Source organism: Apis cerana, linkage group LG1, assembly GCF_029169275.1.
Source record: "Apis cerana isolate GH-2021 linkage group LG1, AcerK_1.0, whole genome shotgun sequence".
In the NCBI taxonomy this organism is placed as follows: Eukaryota; Metazoa; Arthropoda; class Insecta; order Hymenoptera; family Apidae; genus Apis; species Apis cerana.
Window position 1 is genome coordinate 24139648 of NC_083852.1, and position 16997 is coordinate 24156644.

The 16997-nt window shown below is 22.5% G+C and overlaps 1 protein-coding gene across 44 annotated transcripts; it reads left to right on the forward strand.

Annotated features, from left to right (window-relative positions):
• Positions 1–422: 422 nt before the first annotated feature.
• Positions 423–16810, forward strand: LOC108002073 (WD repeat-containing protein 7). Of its 44 annotated transcripts, none has more exons than XM_062086938.1 (26): positions 423–559; positions 1860–2038; positions 2132–2364; positions 2445–2587; positions 4332–4522; positions 4592–4737; positions 4931–4951; positions 5895–5921; positions 7183–7273; positions 7369–7780; positions 7973–8193; positions 8337–8556; positions 8774–8888; positions 9045–9250; positions 9338–9475; positions 9595–9663; positions 10268–10369; positions 11288–11500; positions 11566–11830; positions 11906–12125; positions 12213–12438; positions 12518–12858; positions 12978–13301; positions 13400–13492; positions 13613–13810; positions 13897–14105. In XM_062086938.1, the coding sequence occupies exons 2-26, from the start codon at positions 1874–1876 to the stop codon at positions 14080–14082; spliced, it is 4566 nt and encodes a 1521-aa protein (XP_061942922.1). In that variant the 5' UTR covers positions 423–559; positions 1860–1873; the 3' UTR covers positions 14083–14105. The 44 variants fall into 44 exon arrangements, with proteins under 44 accessions (XP_061942922.1, XP_061942926.1, XP_028524725.1 ...); XM_062086942.1 differs by having other exon boundaries at positions 2445–2566; XM_062086937.1 differs by lacking the exon at positions 423–559 and adding an exon at positions 729–867.
• The last annotated feature ends 187 nt before the right edge of the window (positions 16811–16997 follow it).

The window sequence follows — 16997 nt, forward strand, 5'->3', positions numbered from 1 at the left end:
ATAAATATAATATTTGCATTTTTATAAGTAAATTTTGTAATTTTAAATGTAATTTTTATAAATAAATATGGATTTAATTTATCAAACATCAACATTTATTTTAAAATAATAAAAAAAGATTTGTTATCAAATCATTAAATATATTTTGTCTAAGATTATTATATTTTTTCTTCATTATTTTTTAATTATATTAATGAGGTAATCTTATATTAATGAAATTAACATATTATCTATGTATTTATTTTATTAATAATAATATTAATAAAAGTCTAATAAATTTTAAATGAGATTTTTAATTCAATTTTCTATTTTTTATAAAATAAATGTTTTAACAAAATCAAATCATATTGTAACTTCTATTTTATTTTATATCGAATTAGAGAAAACTTTACTAGGGATCTTTTGACGTGGAACAGCTGATTGTATGCGTTATTCATCTGACTATTCTCAACATCAAGATGGCCACGGTCGTGAAAGTACAGTAAGGATTGTATGATTTTTGGCATATATCGCCAGTTACGACGTTTGGAGCCGTTGTCATTAATATTCAGTATTTTCGGTAAATATTTCTATGTTATTTTACATAGAACACGCGTTGATTTATTAAAATAATTATATAAACGCGATAAAATCAAAATTTTATAAATTGTCAGTGACATCTCGTGAACGTGATATAGCAGACGCCTCTAATTGCTTTTAATAGGTTTTCTTCGAGATCTTAGTGTATCGCGTTGTTACGATGGCCTTTGTGGTAGATGCTTGTCAAGCCCTTTTTGCTACGGATGAAGAATTCATTTGCTATCACCGAAAATATCTGTTATTAATATCAATGTAACATTGATTATTCTCCGACTACTTTATAACAAGGTTTTGTCATTTATTTATTACGGGATTATTTGATTGCATTGTCAGTTAACGACTTGCTTTGAATTGTTTCTTTGAATTACTGTTATCTTATATGTCGATAGAAAAACGTATGTTGTAGATTTAATAATTTACATTTTTATATTTTTACAAATAAAACATGTGTGTAGCCTATATATTGTGTTTTTATATTGTCAAAACAAAAACTTTTCTTTTAATTAACTGACAAATTGATCTGCTTGTGAATTTATATTATAATAATTTATTTAACGATTAAGTTATAAAACTTTTTCCTTTTATATATATATATACATATACATACATATATACATACATACATATATATATATATATATTTTCAATAATGAAAAAAAATATCAAATAAAAAATATTTTATTTTAATATACCATTCAAAATAAATTAAGTAATGAAAATAATTATTATAAATTTATATATATTATAAATTGTATTATATATATTGTATAATATATATATAATATTATATATATTATAAATTATTATAAATTTATGAAACTTTTTTTAATAATTTATAAAAAATTAAAAAGTTCAATTTAAATTTTATTTATATATTTTATATATATAATATATTTTATATTTATAATATTTAAATATATGTTGTACATTTATTGTCATATATAATCTTAGACAAAATTTGTTTTCTTATTTCAATGTAAAATTGAATTTTAATTGTTTTTAGAAAATTTTAAGATAATATATTATTATAGAATTATTTTCATTAAAATATAATTATAATATTATACATATATATGTATAATTATATTTAATTATTGTAAATAATTTGTTAGAATTTGTTTTAATTATATTCATAAAATATAAATAAGTTAAAGATTTTATTAATTTAATTTTATATTAATTATTTTATGTTTTTTCTTTTCCTTCAATTATATTATATTTATATTCAATATTAAAATAATTTTGTTAATGATATAGTAATTAAATTTAATAAATTGTAGGTTGAATTTTAAAAATGACAGCGGGTACAAGCTTAGTAGTACCTATAGTTTTATGGGGTCGAATAGCTCCAACTCATTGCATTTCCTGTATCTATTTGTCCCGAGATCAAAAAACATTAGTAACAGGATGTTATGATGGTCAGATATGTTTGTGGCAAGTAGATCCTGAAACACTAAAGGTAAATATATATTTATCTTTCAATTAAATTTTAAAAACATTAATTAATAATTATTATATTAATTAATAATTACATTATTAATTATATATTAAGATGACTCCAAGATGTTTACTTGTTGGTCATACTGCTCCAATAATGTGCCTAAGTCGAGCAAGTGTTATTATGGAACAAAATTTTATTGTCAGTAGCAGTGAAAGTGGAGAAATGTGCACTTGGGATTTAGTTGATGGAAAATGTAGGGAAGCTGTAAAACTTAGCAGTGTTCATACACAGATGTTGCCTTATGTCTCCGCTGGTGGAGAAGATGTTAGATTGTTTTGTTCAGGGTATATAATTTCATTAATATATTTTGAAACAATACACATTTATTTTAAAAATTTAAAATATAATCATTTTGTTATTTTAGATACTATCCTGAGGTTTTAGTAATGGATCCTTTTAGTTTAGAGGTTTTATTTACTCTAAGTTCACGTGTTCATCCTGATTGGATCAGTGCTTTGCACGTTTTACGACCGGCCAAACGGAAAGGTCGGTTCTACGTGCATACAAGTTAGTTACACTCCATCACACCTATGCTTTATACCATAAACTGCTACCTTATCTGTTTTTAATTTCTTAACCAATCTATATTGTGCAAAAGTTTATTTTGTTATACAGAAATATTATTTCATCATAATATAATCGAATTGTTTTATTTAAATTTTAAATAATATTAATTTGCACAATATATTTGGTATTTCCTGGCTAATTAATTTTTTATATTCTATCTTTCTGCTCAACAGGTTTTTTATTTAGATATTGTTAATCAAAGTATATATTTTTGTGCACTATTATTCAATTGAAATATATAATAAATTTTATAATATTTTTTATAAAGTAATTAACAAGGATAAAACTTTATATATAGATATTTTTTATATTTTTAAGATTTTAAATTTTCTGCTAACTTTTCAAGCAATTAATCAAAAAAAGCTTTATGCTTTGGGTACATTAGAAACTTTGCATCTAACTATATATTTTTTTGTCAATAATGTTCCATAATCATTTGATAGTAAAATTTCAATGTACATTATATTGTATTATCTAAATAATAATTTAAATACAATTGAAATTTTAATGAATATTATATTGTTGCAGCATGTTAATGAATCATATATGGAGACATATCAATACTATTACAGTGGCAATTAAGGCTCTCATTTTTTTTCATATTTTTTTTTTTCATTATAAATAATCATAGAATCAAATGAGCAGGCATTAATATTTGAATAAACCTTTCTTTTATGCTACTCTCCTTCATTCGCATTTCCTTTCACAAAATCATTATAGCATACATTGCATTTATCTACATTAATCATTTCATATCATTTATGATACACTATTATCTATCGTAAGTATATATTTTTATAGCTGATAATTTTTAGTGTTTGAATGCAATGAATGCAATTGTATAAAAATTCTGTTTAATGTGGCTTTTTTATTATAATAATATTATTTGGTGCATTTCTTAATTTAATTAATTTGTAAAAAAAAGTTTTTTCTTATCTGATGTATTTTACATAACAATATATGAAAAATTTGTATTTATTTTATTCCATAACATATATTTATAATAAATATCTCTTTTTTTCTTTACAGAATAAAATTATAATTATTCTGTACAATGTTAAAATTATAAATATGAATGAATAATAATGTAAATAATTTTTAAAAAACAATAATTGCATGTATTATAATTGATCAAGAGTTTTTTTATAATATTTGCATTAAATATATAGATATAAATTTTAAATACATTTTTGAAAATTTAATATTAAAAATTCATTAACTTAATATAAAATACATTTATAAAATTTATAAGATTAAAATACATTTATAAAAATTTGAATGGATTTTTTTTCTTAAGTAATTGCGCTATATTTGGAAATTAGCAATTATTAAACTTACAAAATATTTTATGCATGATTCAAGTATGGATTGAAATCTACTTATAGATGACTTTATTTTATTATAAAATAATTTTAAAATTTTATTTTGCATGAAATTAACATTATATTATTTGCTGAATGATCATTAATCATTTTAAATATTTTCTTTTTTTGCTTTCAATATATTTATTTTTCAATATTAGAATTAAATTTTATAATTTTATAAAAAATTAATTTTTTATGCATTTATGATATTTATAAGGTGTCATATGTTAACACTTATTGGAAATTATTTTTTGCTTAAAATATTATGACACCTTCTTAGATATAGTTAACGCGCAACAGGCGCTTCCATTCATTTAAAGACGACGTTGTGCTGGCCTTAACGACGACTGGTATGGTCAAGGTGTGGACTCTTCTTGGGCATGAAAATCGTAATAGTGAACCTCTTTATGAACATGAAAGCAAACAAATACGATGTTTAAATGCACTTGCTATGACTTGTTGCCCATATAATCAAAGAACTGTATTAATTGTGTGCTCTAAACATTGGCAGGTATATGTTAATTATTATTACAATTTCTCGGATTAATTGATTTTTTTACTGATACAGTATCTACATTAGATATATGATGCTGGTGACTTCTCTCTTCTTTGTTCAATTACTGCACCTTGTGGTGAACGCTGGATGTCTGGAGATTTTTTAGCTGCCGATAGAGTTATTTTGTGGAGTGATGAAGGTCATGGCTATCTCTATAAATTACCAGCTAAGTACGTTTTTAAATAAAATTTTTTTTTATTTTTAATATATTTTTTATATTTTGAACTTGTCATGAAATATTAAAATTTCTAAAGAAATTATTGATAATGACAAATTTAAAATATATATAAAACAAAGATTTGATAGCATAAATTTGAAATATTAGATTATATACTTAATAGATTATTAATTTATTGCTTATAGGATTCTGGTACATCTTGAAAGGTAGTGTTTTTAAATTAATGTTGCCAATTAATCTGAATAAAAAAAGAAATTTATTAAAAGAATGCTTAATTTTGTAGCTTTATCAAGTACTAATATGTATTTATATGTTCTAACAAATTTTAAAATAATAAAATAATTACAATTAAGTATGAAAGCTATAGAAATGTAGAAATATTTTAAAAACATCTTTTATATTATTTTTAATATAAAATATATTTGAAAGAAAATAATATGTTATTACAATAGTGATCGAAGAAAAAATATTTCATGAAATAATTAAAATGTAGTTAGTTATTTTAATGCCAATTCATTTTTTTTTTTTAGTGTATTTTATTTATAATTAGACATGTAAATGAATTTTTCTCAATCAAACATACTTTTTTCAAATTTATTTAATTTAAAATTTTTAAAACTAAATATTATTTATAGAAGCACTTGCTGGCAATGCACATTTAATATTTGTTTCATGTATATTGTTTTACTTCATTTGTCATAAATATTCATATTCAATCATATTAAATAGGAAATGCTAATTATTTATTTTCTATTTTATATCAATATTAATAATTTATTAATTTTAACAATTAAATAAAATAATTTATATATTATATTAAGAAATATAATAATCTTTGAAATATATTTCTTATACATGTTTTTCATTAATTTTTTTATGAAATGAATATAAAATTCTTATTAACTTTTATATAAAAATAAATAAAACTCTTTTGAGATTTGTTCATAATATGAAAAAATTCATTCTGATTTATTTTAATAATTTCAAAAAAAAAAGAACACCAAATAATTAAAATAATTTTATTGTAATTAAATATATTTCTAATTTCCATTTGTCACAAATAATTCACAATGACTTTTTTTACGGTGATGTGTCTTTTTCATATAATACACATCTACTGCATTCTACGATGGATCTGGTGTTCTCTAGCAAGTTGAAGGGCAAGGCTCTTAGCAGGTAATCCTGCATTATCTGTTACACACTTTCTTCTTGTATTTTCTACTGTAATTTTTATGTTTTTCATTTTGCTATATTCTTTTACAGATATTTTGCTTATTATTCTTTTACAGATTTCTTTTTATTTCTTTACTTTCTCCTGTTTTCTTCCTTATTAAAAATGATGAATGAAGTATATTATTTATAGATATCTTGTATAAATATGAAATATTATTTAAAATATTCTTTAAAAGATTTATAAAAAAAATAACATTTTCTATAAAAAACTATGTTAATAATAATATTCATTTTCTATTTTATATATTTCATTAATCTATTTTATAATTTTTCTTAATTATTGATTTAAATTAAAAATAATTAATCAAAATTTTTAAAATGAAATTACATGAATTTTTCTATATCTCTTATGATTTTATATTTAAATAAGAATTTTTTGTGATTTTTTTATATAATATTATAAAGTATTATAAAATATTATAAAGATTATTTATATATTTAAATTAAATTAAATATATATATTATAATTAAAATAATTATATATTATATATATATATTTATTATATTACATTATTTAAGTATAATTAATTCATGTCTTATTTTTTTGAATATATATATATATATATATATTAAATATTTATATTATATATTATATTATATATTAAATATATCGAAATATTATTGTACAATTATATAGTCTTATATTACATCTCTCTGCATTTCATATCTTGTGTTTTCATCTCTTATTTGTTTTAAGTTGCTTTATATGTATCTTTATATTAATCAAATGAGATAAATAATAATTTTAATAAAAAATAGTGCTGTGCCAGCTTATGTAGTTTTAGTAAGCTATACTAATTGCCAATCATATTTAGTTGCATCTATTGTTCAAATATATTTATATATTGAAACATATGTTTCTTTATATTATCTTATAACAAATTATTATATAAATAATATAATTATGCACTATTTTATGTGCAATTTATTAAGCTTATTGGTATATAAATCGAATAATATAAATTATTAAAATAAAAATAAATTATATTAAAATAAAAAATTATTAAAATAAATACTAAAAATAAATACTATAATTTTATTATTTATTGACTGTAAAATATTCTTAATTTATATTATATACTATGCATTTCGTTAAAATATATTAAAATGTATTATGAATTAAAATTTAAAATTATTATTATAAAAAATAATTTTGAATAATTAAATAATATATTATTCTTATTTTTTTTTTTATATTATATAGTAGCGTTGCAGACAATAAAAATTTTCATTCTGCGGGTGTTGAATATGATCAACCTTACCTTTATTGTACTTTGATGCAACCTGGAGATAAGGTAAACTTAAAATTAATTAGTTAATTTAGCAATATTAATTTTTTGAAATTATACAATTGTTGATTATTAATTATTATACTTTTTTTTATTTTTAGCCTCTATCATGCCCTCCAGCAATGCGATTAGTTACAGTTCAAAAACAAAGTAAAATATTAAAATATTTATTACGTGGTGATAGTGAAGGAATTGTTCTTTGGACAGTTCCAGAAATAACAACTCAACAATTAACTCAAATTTGTCAGAATGATTGTTCTATTCCACTTTCATTACCACCAGCAGTAAAAACAAGTATTACTGCTGCTTGGGAGGAAATGAAACCATCGCCAGTTGGAATATTAGATCAATTAGATAGTGGAGATGTACATGGCATAAAATTAACAGCTAGCATATATTTACCACAACAAAGTCGTTTAGTTGTCGGTCGTGAAGATGGCAGTATTATTATTGTTCCTGCAACACAAACAGTCATGCTTCATTTACTTCATGGCAATCATCAACAATATGATGGTACAATAAATTTAATTTAATTAATTTAAAAATAATATTTCTTTAAGAATTTTACTTCACTAATATTTTTTTTATTCAATGGAACAATTTGACATCATATAAATTATAATATTTACATAAACTTATTTAATCAATCATTTAATCAATTATTTAATTATTTTCTTCTTTTTTATTTTATTATATGGTTTATAGATTGGCCTCCCCATCAAGTACTTTTAGGTCATTCTGGCCGAGTGAATTGCCTTTTATATCCACATGGAGCAGCTCCACGTTATGATCGGACACATCTTGTTTCTGGATCTGTTGATTTTGCCGTATGTTTATGGGACCTTTATGCTGGTACACTTATTCATAGATTTTGTGTTCATGCAGGTGAAATTACACAATTAATGGTACCACCTGATAATTGTAGTGTACGTTCAATTTTCTTTATATATTATTATATGTATTAAATACATATATTGTTAATAAATAATATCTTACAATTATTTTACAAACTATATATTAAAACTTTGTAATTTATTAATATATAATGATAGTTTAATCATTTTTTTAGCCTAGAATACAGAAGTGCGTTTGCAGTGTTGCATCGGATCATAGTGTTACTTTGTTATCATTAGCAGAAAGAAAATGTGTTGTTCTTGCTTCTCGGCACTTATTTCCAGTTGTTACAATAAAATGGAGACCATTAGATGATTTTATGATAGTCGGATGTTCAGATGGTGCTGTATATGTATGGCAAATGGAAACTGGTCATTTAGATCGCGTATTACACGGTACATATAAATTTTTTATTTTACTTCTCTAATGCTTTTCTAATAATGATCTTTACTCTAAAAGATTTTATATATATATAAATATGTATTTTATTTAAAATTAACTATAATATATTATAAATACAATATTTATTTTATTATAATTTTCTACAATTATTATTTATGTATATAATATTTTAAAATTTATTTTTGTAAAATTTTAATCGAAATTTTCTAGGTATTATTGCAGAAGAAGTGCTTTATGCTTGTGATGAAAATACAATGGCTGCATCTGGAGGATCAGCTACAGGTGGTGAATTGGGATTAGCTAATCCTGCTGTACATTTTTTTAGGTAAAATATAAATATTTTACAAACTATTAAAATTTTGTAGTTTGTTAATATATAATGATAGTTATAATGATACTTATAAAGTAAATAATAAAAATTTTAGATAGAAGAATTTTTAAAAGTATTTTTTTTTATATTTTTTAAATTTTATTTTTTCAGAGGTTTGAGACATAGAAATCTTTCTGCTATACGACATGCAACTCAAAGAGGATTACATCAGCTGCAGCAACTTCATGGTGGACAAGGAGTTGACCATGGGAACCAAATAAAGGCAAAAGGCACACCTTTAATGATTCAAGGATTTAGAAGTAATCCTAAAGATCCAGAAAGTCATATTTTATTTTTTGATATAGAGGCATTAATAGGTAATATTTTCTTTATTTTTTTTTTTTAATATATATGTAAAAAAAGTTTAAAAAAAATAGATTGATATTTTTTTTTTTTATACATAGTACAATTACTTAGTGATGAATATGGAGCAATGTCACCAGGTTCTTTGGAAGCACAAGGTCTCATTTCTGCTTCTGAGTATCAAAAAGTTGCAGCACTTACACAATCTGCCAGTCCAGATGCTCATAAAAAAATTGCAGGTAAAATTTTTTTCAATTCTTATTATTATTCATATTTATAGATTTATAAATATAGATTCTAATTTTAAATACTAATTATAGTATTATTAAAAGAAAAAAACTAACATGCCACTTTATAGACTTTTTCGGTCGCGTCAAGGATAAGGCAGGCGACGTTGAACGAATTTTAAAGGAGAAGGATCGTCACGGTATTGTGTTGTTACAGTTTCATTTCGTAAATGATAGTTTGTGTGCAATTTTTTAGAGCAAAAATTTAATAAGGATCTCACATAAAATCATTAGTCTTATTTTATGTATTACGTTTGTATAAATAATTATACAATATAGTGTTCATGCATACTAAAATTATTTATTGCATGTCTTGCTAAATAAATAAATTTATTTATATTGTTAAGATTCAATTTAACATAAATATATTTTTAGTATTATTAAAACAAATCAGTTTAAATTCAATTTTAATACATTATTTTGTTTGAATTTATAATATTTATATCAAAACTCTTGATCAATTAACATCTTTCATATATTCAGTTCATTATGTAAATTTAAAGAAAATAATTTATCATAATTAGCGCTTTGTATTTTTAATTTGTTTATAATTTAGTAATATATTTTTTTTTATTACTTGAATATTTTGATTCATAAATATATACTTTTGGAATGTTTATTTTATATAATACCTATAAAGTTTCATAGTGCATTTAATTCTCAGTTATTGTCATTCATGAAGATTCGTGTTGAAGAAAATATTTACCTATTATTATATCATTTAAAGCCAATTTCTTTCTATAGGTATATTGGCTAAAATGAAGGAAGGCGCAGAGAACGTACATACTAAGATTCAGGCCAAGGTGGAAAGCGTTGGCCTCAAGCCGTCGACTCTTGACGGCAAAGGTTAGCCATGATTTAAGAAAGATGGCAAAATTATTGTCATCTTTCTGTCATTGAAATTACGTGGCATGAATTTTTGTTATTAGTTTAGATTTGTCATCTGCTTTCCATTTTCCTTTTTTTTATAAATATAAATATAAATATAAATATAAATATAAATATATATATATATATATATATTACTTCAAATATATTTATTATTTCTTTTTATCTAAATTATAAGTTATTGAAATTTTACTAATTTCATTTATTTTATTATATTCCTATACTATTAAAAATTTTTTAACGTTTATTATATTAATTTTATCATAAAAATATTCGGATATATCTGATCATCTCTATATTCTGATTATTTACGACTTAATATTATATTTTGTCAAATTAAATTAAAATCAGTATATATTTTTATATATAGTATACATTTATAATATATTAATTAATATATTTATATATATATTTTTATTTTTTATAATATATATTTTTATTTATACAGATTAAGTAAAATAATATAAATAAAAAAATTAAAATAGAAAAATAACGCCATATGTGTTTTTAAGAAATTTTTTTTTTAAAATTAATTGATTTTTTTTCAAAAACATAAATAATTTCATTTGAAAATAATTTATTTTATCATTTCGAATTATTATTTATTATTTTTTGATGTTATTGCAAATTATATTTTATTATATATATTAATTTTTTTATTTATAGAGTTTACATGTATATAATATTTTTTATACATTTCATGTTATAAATAATTTAAAATAATAAATGTTTATTGCTTCAAGATATTATGTGAATGTATAAAAAATTTTAAAATTATGTTAATTTTAAATTTATGTTATATTTAATTTTTTTGAAGTTCTTTTTAGATCTAAAATCTATAAATTGAGTTATTATAAAAATTTTACTCTTTCACAGGTGATAATTGGAACAATAATGATGCTATGAAAAACAATTTGAAACGAAATGGAGCTTTCAATGAACCAAATGCAACTATGGAAGTAGCTCAGCTTATATTAAGTTTATTGCATGCCTGGGGGATTGATCCAGATTTAGATCGCGTTTGTGAAGGGAAATTAGGTTTATTAAGACCGATGGTTCCCGTTTCATTTGGAGTTTTATCTAAAGGAGGTATAAATGAATATGATGTGGTTTATGAAATCTATATGTTTATAATTCAATCTTATGTTTGAAAGGTTACATGTCATTATTATTACCAACTTGGCAAACACAATTGGAACCAATTGGTGAACCTGCAACTCAATTAGAACAACGTTTACCAGCAGAATTAGTTAGACAAGAAAGACTTACAAGAGCATTCACAGCAAGGGCACATTGGGAATTGTCTACCACATTAACTAGCAATCATTTATTAGCAGTAGTAGCTTTAGCAAATACTTTAATGTCAATGAATAATGCCACTTTTGTACCTGAACAAGAACGAAATCGAATAATGCATAGGTTAATATTATTTTTTTTATTTTAAATAATTAATATGCAATATATATATATATATATATTATTTAATATATTTAGGCCTGGTAATAGATCTACAATAAATTGGAATAAAGCAGAAGAGGAAAATGAAGAAATTTATACAGCACAACAAGCACAGATTAAACAAGGCTGGTCTCTTTTAGCAACATTGCATTGTGTACTTTTGCCTGATAAAATAGTTTCACAAAGTGGTATTAAGACATTTAAACGACCTCAAGTTGAAATGATGGCTCGCAGATGGCAACATCAATGTCTTGAGGTTAATATTAAAAATGTATAGAAAGATATATAAAACTTACAGTACTAATAATAATATTTCATAATAAGTAAAATAATAATATTTCAGATCCGTGAAGCTGCTCAAGCTTTATTACTTGCTGAATTAGGAAGAATGGGTCCAAAAGGAAGAAAAACTCTTGTAGATAGTTGGTCACAATATTTACCAATGTATAGCACTCAAGAACCTATTGCACCACAATCACAAAATCAAAGCCCACCAGCTCCTGGTAGCCCAATTCCTCCATCTGAATCACATACAGAAGAGGAAGATGAAGAAGAAGAATTAGCAGAAGGCAAGTTATTTATAAAACTCTGCTTATATTATTTTAGTCTTAAAAAGTATAATTTAATTATTTTATATACTTACATTAGCAGAAATAAATGTAGCTAGGAAGCCATCGAGTGTGGCGGAATTGAAACGAAAGCAAACCACGGCAGTTGTATTATTAGGTGTAATAGGTGCAGAATTTGGACAAGATGTTACTACTACAAATCAAAAAAGAGATAATGAACAAAGGCGAAAAAGTTCAATCGTAGAAGGTTTCGGAATAGGAAATAATAATCTTGCTAGGCATACTAGTATGGCGCTTACACATTTATTACATGCACCTCATTCACCAAAATTACCCTTACATACAGCACTACGAAGAGCTGCAATTGATCTCATTGGTAGAGGTTTTACAGTTTGGGAACCATATCTTGATGTATCAAAAGTAAGAATAATATTAATATGTTAATAATATAATTTACAAATGATAAAATGTACATTATTTAAATTAATAATAGCAAAAGAAATTATATATCGGTCTTATGCTATATAATATATATATAGGTATTATTGGGATTGTTAGAAATGTGTTGTGATGCTGATAAGTTAGTACCAAATATGACATATGGCCTTCCACTTACACCTCAAGCTGACACATGTCGTACAGCACGACATGCTTTAACTTTAATAGCTACAGCTAGACCTGCAGCATTTATTACTACAATGGCACGAGAAGTGGCTAGATATAACACTTTACAACAAAATGCACAAACATTAAATGTAAATATGAATGCAAGTGTTTTAGTAAAAGCAAAACCAGAAATACTTAGAATTGTTGAACAATTAATTGATAAAATGCAAAGTGAAATGAGTGATCTCTTAGTTGAGGTAAGAATGCGGATCTTAAATATTATTATATTAATGTTAATATATTAATGTTAATATGTTATATTAAACATAATAATTGATATTTATTGATAATCCAGGTGATGGATATTATTTTACATTGTCTGGATCCAGGTCATCTTAAAACTAAACCACTAAATGATGTATTCCCAGCAGTATGTAGATTTAATCAAGTAAGTTGAATTATTTTAATATTATTCAAATAATGTTTTAATTTTAAATTTATTTTTGTTAATATGTTTATTAAAAATATTTTTTAAATATTTAATTTATAATAAATATATCTATTCTAGGTGAGTCATTGTCCAGCAACACGCAGAATAGCAGTAGGCAGCCGCAATGGTCAGCTTGCTTTATACGAATTACGAGGAAATGTTAAATGTCAAACAGTACCTGCACATACATCATCCGTAACTGCATTAGCATTTTCGCCCGAAGGCAAGTTCCTGGTTAGTTATTCTTGTACGGAAAATAAATTATGTTTCTGGCAGGTAAGATGTTTTTTATTCACTTATATATTTTGAGTTAATAGCATAAAATTTAAAAATTAAATTTAAATAATTTTTAATATTTTCAGCAAACAAGTAGTGGTATGTTTGGCCTAGGAAATTCTCAAACACGTTGTGTAAAATCATATAGTACCGCACCCATTAATGATGTAGCACGATTAAATCCTATGCGACTAGCTCGATTAATATGGATAAACAATCGTACAGTTACATTAATGCTTGCTGATGGGTCTGAAACACGATTTAATGTATAACTTTAAAATGATCCCTTTCAATAGTGGGTGAATAAAAAAAATTGAACATTATATAATAAAATGGGATCAGTCTATAGCAGAAATATGAAATAATTGTTTTAGATAAAAAAAATAACCAAAAGTGATGTCATGAATGTTGGTGCGCTTATTGGTACTTAATAGTACTAGTGCTAAAATAATCAGATATGGAGCATACTCAAATGAAGTTCATCATTGCACAATGCAGGATATGGTTTAGCAATTATCGTCAAATATGGTATGAAAATATTTTTTCTCTAATCTATACACAAATGTATTTTTTTTATTCCATCTAAACAATTTAAATATTTTATTTCTTGATCGCGTATGAATACTCCCATTTTGTGTTCTTGTTAACGCCTAAATTTTAACAAAAAAGTATTCTTTTTATCTAGTAATTTAATTGTACATTATTTGATTGCTAAGTATATAATTATAATTCCAAATTATTTAATTAATATAGAATTTCATGAGTTTCATTTCGAAATAAAATAATATAATGAAACACTTTCATACTGATATATATATATATATCGTAAAATTCGTTGACCATTTCTATATGAGGATTGCGTGCTGTACTATATGTACTGTATTATGCAATATTATACTATTACGTGTGCTATTTAAAGCCACGATTACATATTCCTGAAACCCCGATATAATAAATATAATATAATATAAAAAAAAGTGGCTATCATGTGAAACCTCGCGTTGAAAGTACATACATATGTATATATACATATTAAAAAAAAAAGGAAAAAAAAATGAATTATCGCCTGAAAATTTGTATATATATAATGGCGAATCGTATAGATCAATATAACTCATATGAAATATCTTGTATCTAATTTATTCATGTATAATTGAACGCTTCAAATGAATTCCTGTTTTACAAATTTTACATGTTATTTATTCACGTAATTTGTACTATTTAATGAAAGTTAAATATTATATCATATCTTATAGTTCTATGTTGAGATCTGAATTTTAAAAATTTGATTGTGCATGTTTGGTACTTAGAACTAAAAAAGATCAAGTGAAAGTAAAATTTAATTATAGATTCTTAATATACAAAATAATAATTTTCAAATTTAATATTCAGAAATAATAATTAAATATCATACTTTATTTTAAGATTTTTACAAATATTCCATGTAAAAATGATTATTAATATTTATTTCATTGATTAAAATGAAACCATTGAAAGATTAAAGTAATTGTGTATAGTATCATTTATATATGAATTTTTTTGTTATTATTTTTTCCCTGGAATAAGTAATGTTTTTTCACTTTCGAAGAGAAAATGAATAGATAAAGAATATAGATGATATTAAATTTATTTAGTATAATTTATTATGATTATTGTCTTTTATGAATTTCACACAATGTTCTGTATAAATATACAATGATAACATATACAATTGTACACATCTTAAAATCAATAAGTTACTACAGACATTGTGATTAATTTAACAAGTATTGTATGTACAATCTCTATTACAATTTAATTATCATATATCGCACAAAATTTACTAAATTTTTCAAAACATTTTGAATATAACATTTGGAATTTTAAAAAAATATTTTAAAAATTGTAATTTATTCAATCAATTATAATTGTTATCGATAATATATTACGTTCATCAAATTTATTTATGATATTATTGAATATTTTAAAAATATATGAATTTTATTTATTTTTTTCTTTTAGAAATGTTTTAAGCTTTCTATGACAATGTGCTTCAACAATGTGCAGAAAGACAAAATATTTTTAATTTTAATTTCTTTATTTAATTAAGATAACATCACAAAAGAGATATATGAATAGGAAAATGAAATTATAATTTATTTATCGATAACAAAATTTAAAAGATATTAAGTTTATAATTATTAAAAAGGTTAAAAAACATTAGTACCGTATAAACATTTGTCACGCAGGCGTGTCTAGAATCGGTACCAATGCAAAATACTCGTAAGTAGTAACCGAAAGAATATTTCGATTTTACGAATATATACGAAAATGAGATCCATTTCTCCATTATGCGATAAATTAAACCATTTCAATGCGTTATATGTATATTGTATATAAAATTAAATTATGCCTAATTGTATCTATGTAATTATTTATGTGTATATTATACTTTATCGTGCGTTGCGAATGGTTAAATGAATTTAAATATGGAAAATGATCAAGATAATTATTTTTATCGATCATTTTCTTATAATAAATAATAATTGTCAGTGATGGATATTCGACATTTTCAATCTTTAATATAAATTAAAAAAAATTTTTGAAAAATCCTTACTATATTTGTAACTCAATAAGTTTTTAAATTTTATCATTATTGTGAAAAATTAAATATAATTAAATATTAAATTATCTTGTGAAAAAATTTTGTGAAAATCCGTCTATATTATATTTTTATATTTCTATGAAATAAAAATATTTAAGCGTTTAAATATTAAAAAAAATCAAATATTAAAAACTTAATATTAGAATCTTTAATATTTTTTGTTTATATTTGTATTACACTTAATATATTACATGTAACTTTCGATTCCATCACTAACGGTAATGTTTAAAATATAAAAGGAAAATATACCATACGTGTTATTAATCGTTATGCAATAATTAAATGTATTTAAATGTATCTAGTGTGAAACGCGTTGCGTTTAAAATTCGATAATATATATACCATAAAGATGAAAACTTTTTTATCTTAATGAATTTTATACCGTTGCATTAATTATCAAAAAGAAAAAATTTAATTATTTGTTTTAAGAAATATTGATTTGTTAAACTACAAACGATATAACAAATTTTTCTTATTAGAATTATAGAATTATAATTTAAATATTAAAAATCATATATTAATTAAAAGCTTTAATAGCAATTT

Bases quoted from the DNA above. Each gene is read 5' to 3' on its own strand.
- LOC108002073 (XM_062086938.1), top strand. From the start codon at position 1,874: ATGACAGCGGGTACAAGCTTAGTAGTACCTATAGTTTTATGGGGTCGA. The intron at 4,738-4,930 runs GTACGTTTTTAA...TATTGCTTATAG, and splicing joins CTCTATAAATTACCAGCTAA to GATTCTGGTACATCTTGAAA. The intron at 12,439-12,517 runs GCAAGTTATTTA...TACTTACATTAG, and splicing joins AGAAGAAGAATTAGCAGAAG to CAGAAATAAATGTAGCTAGG.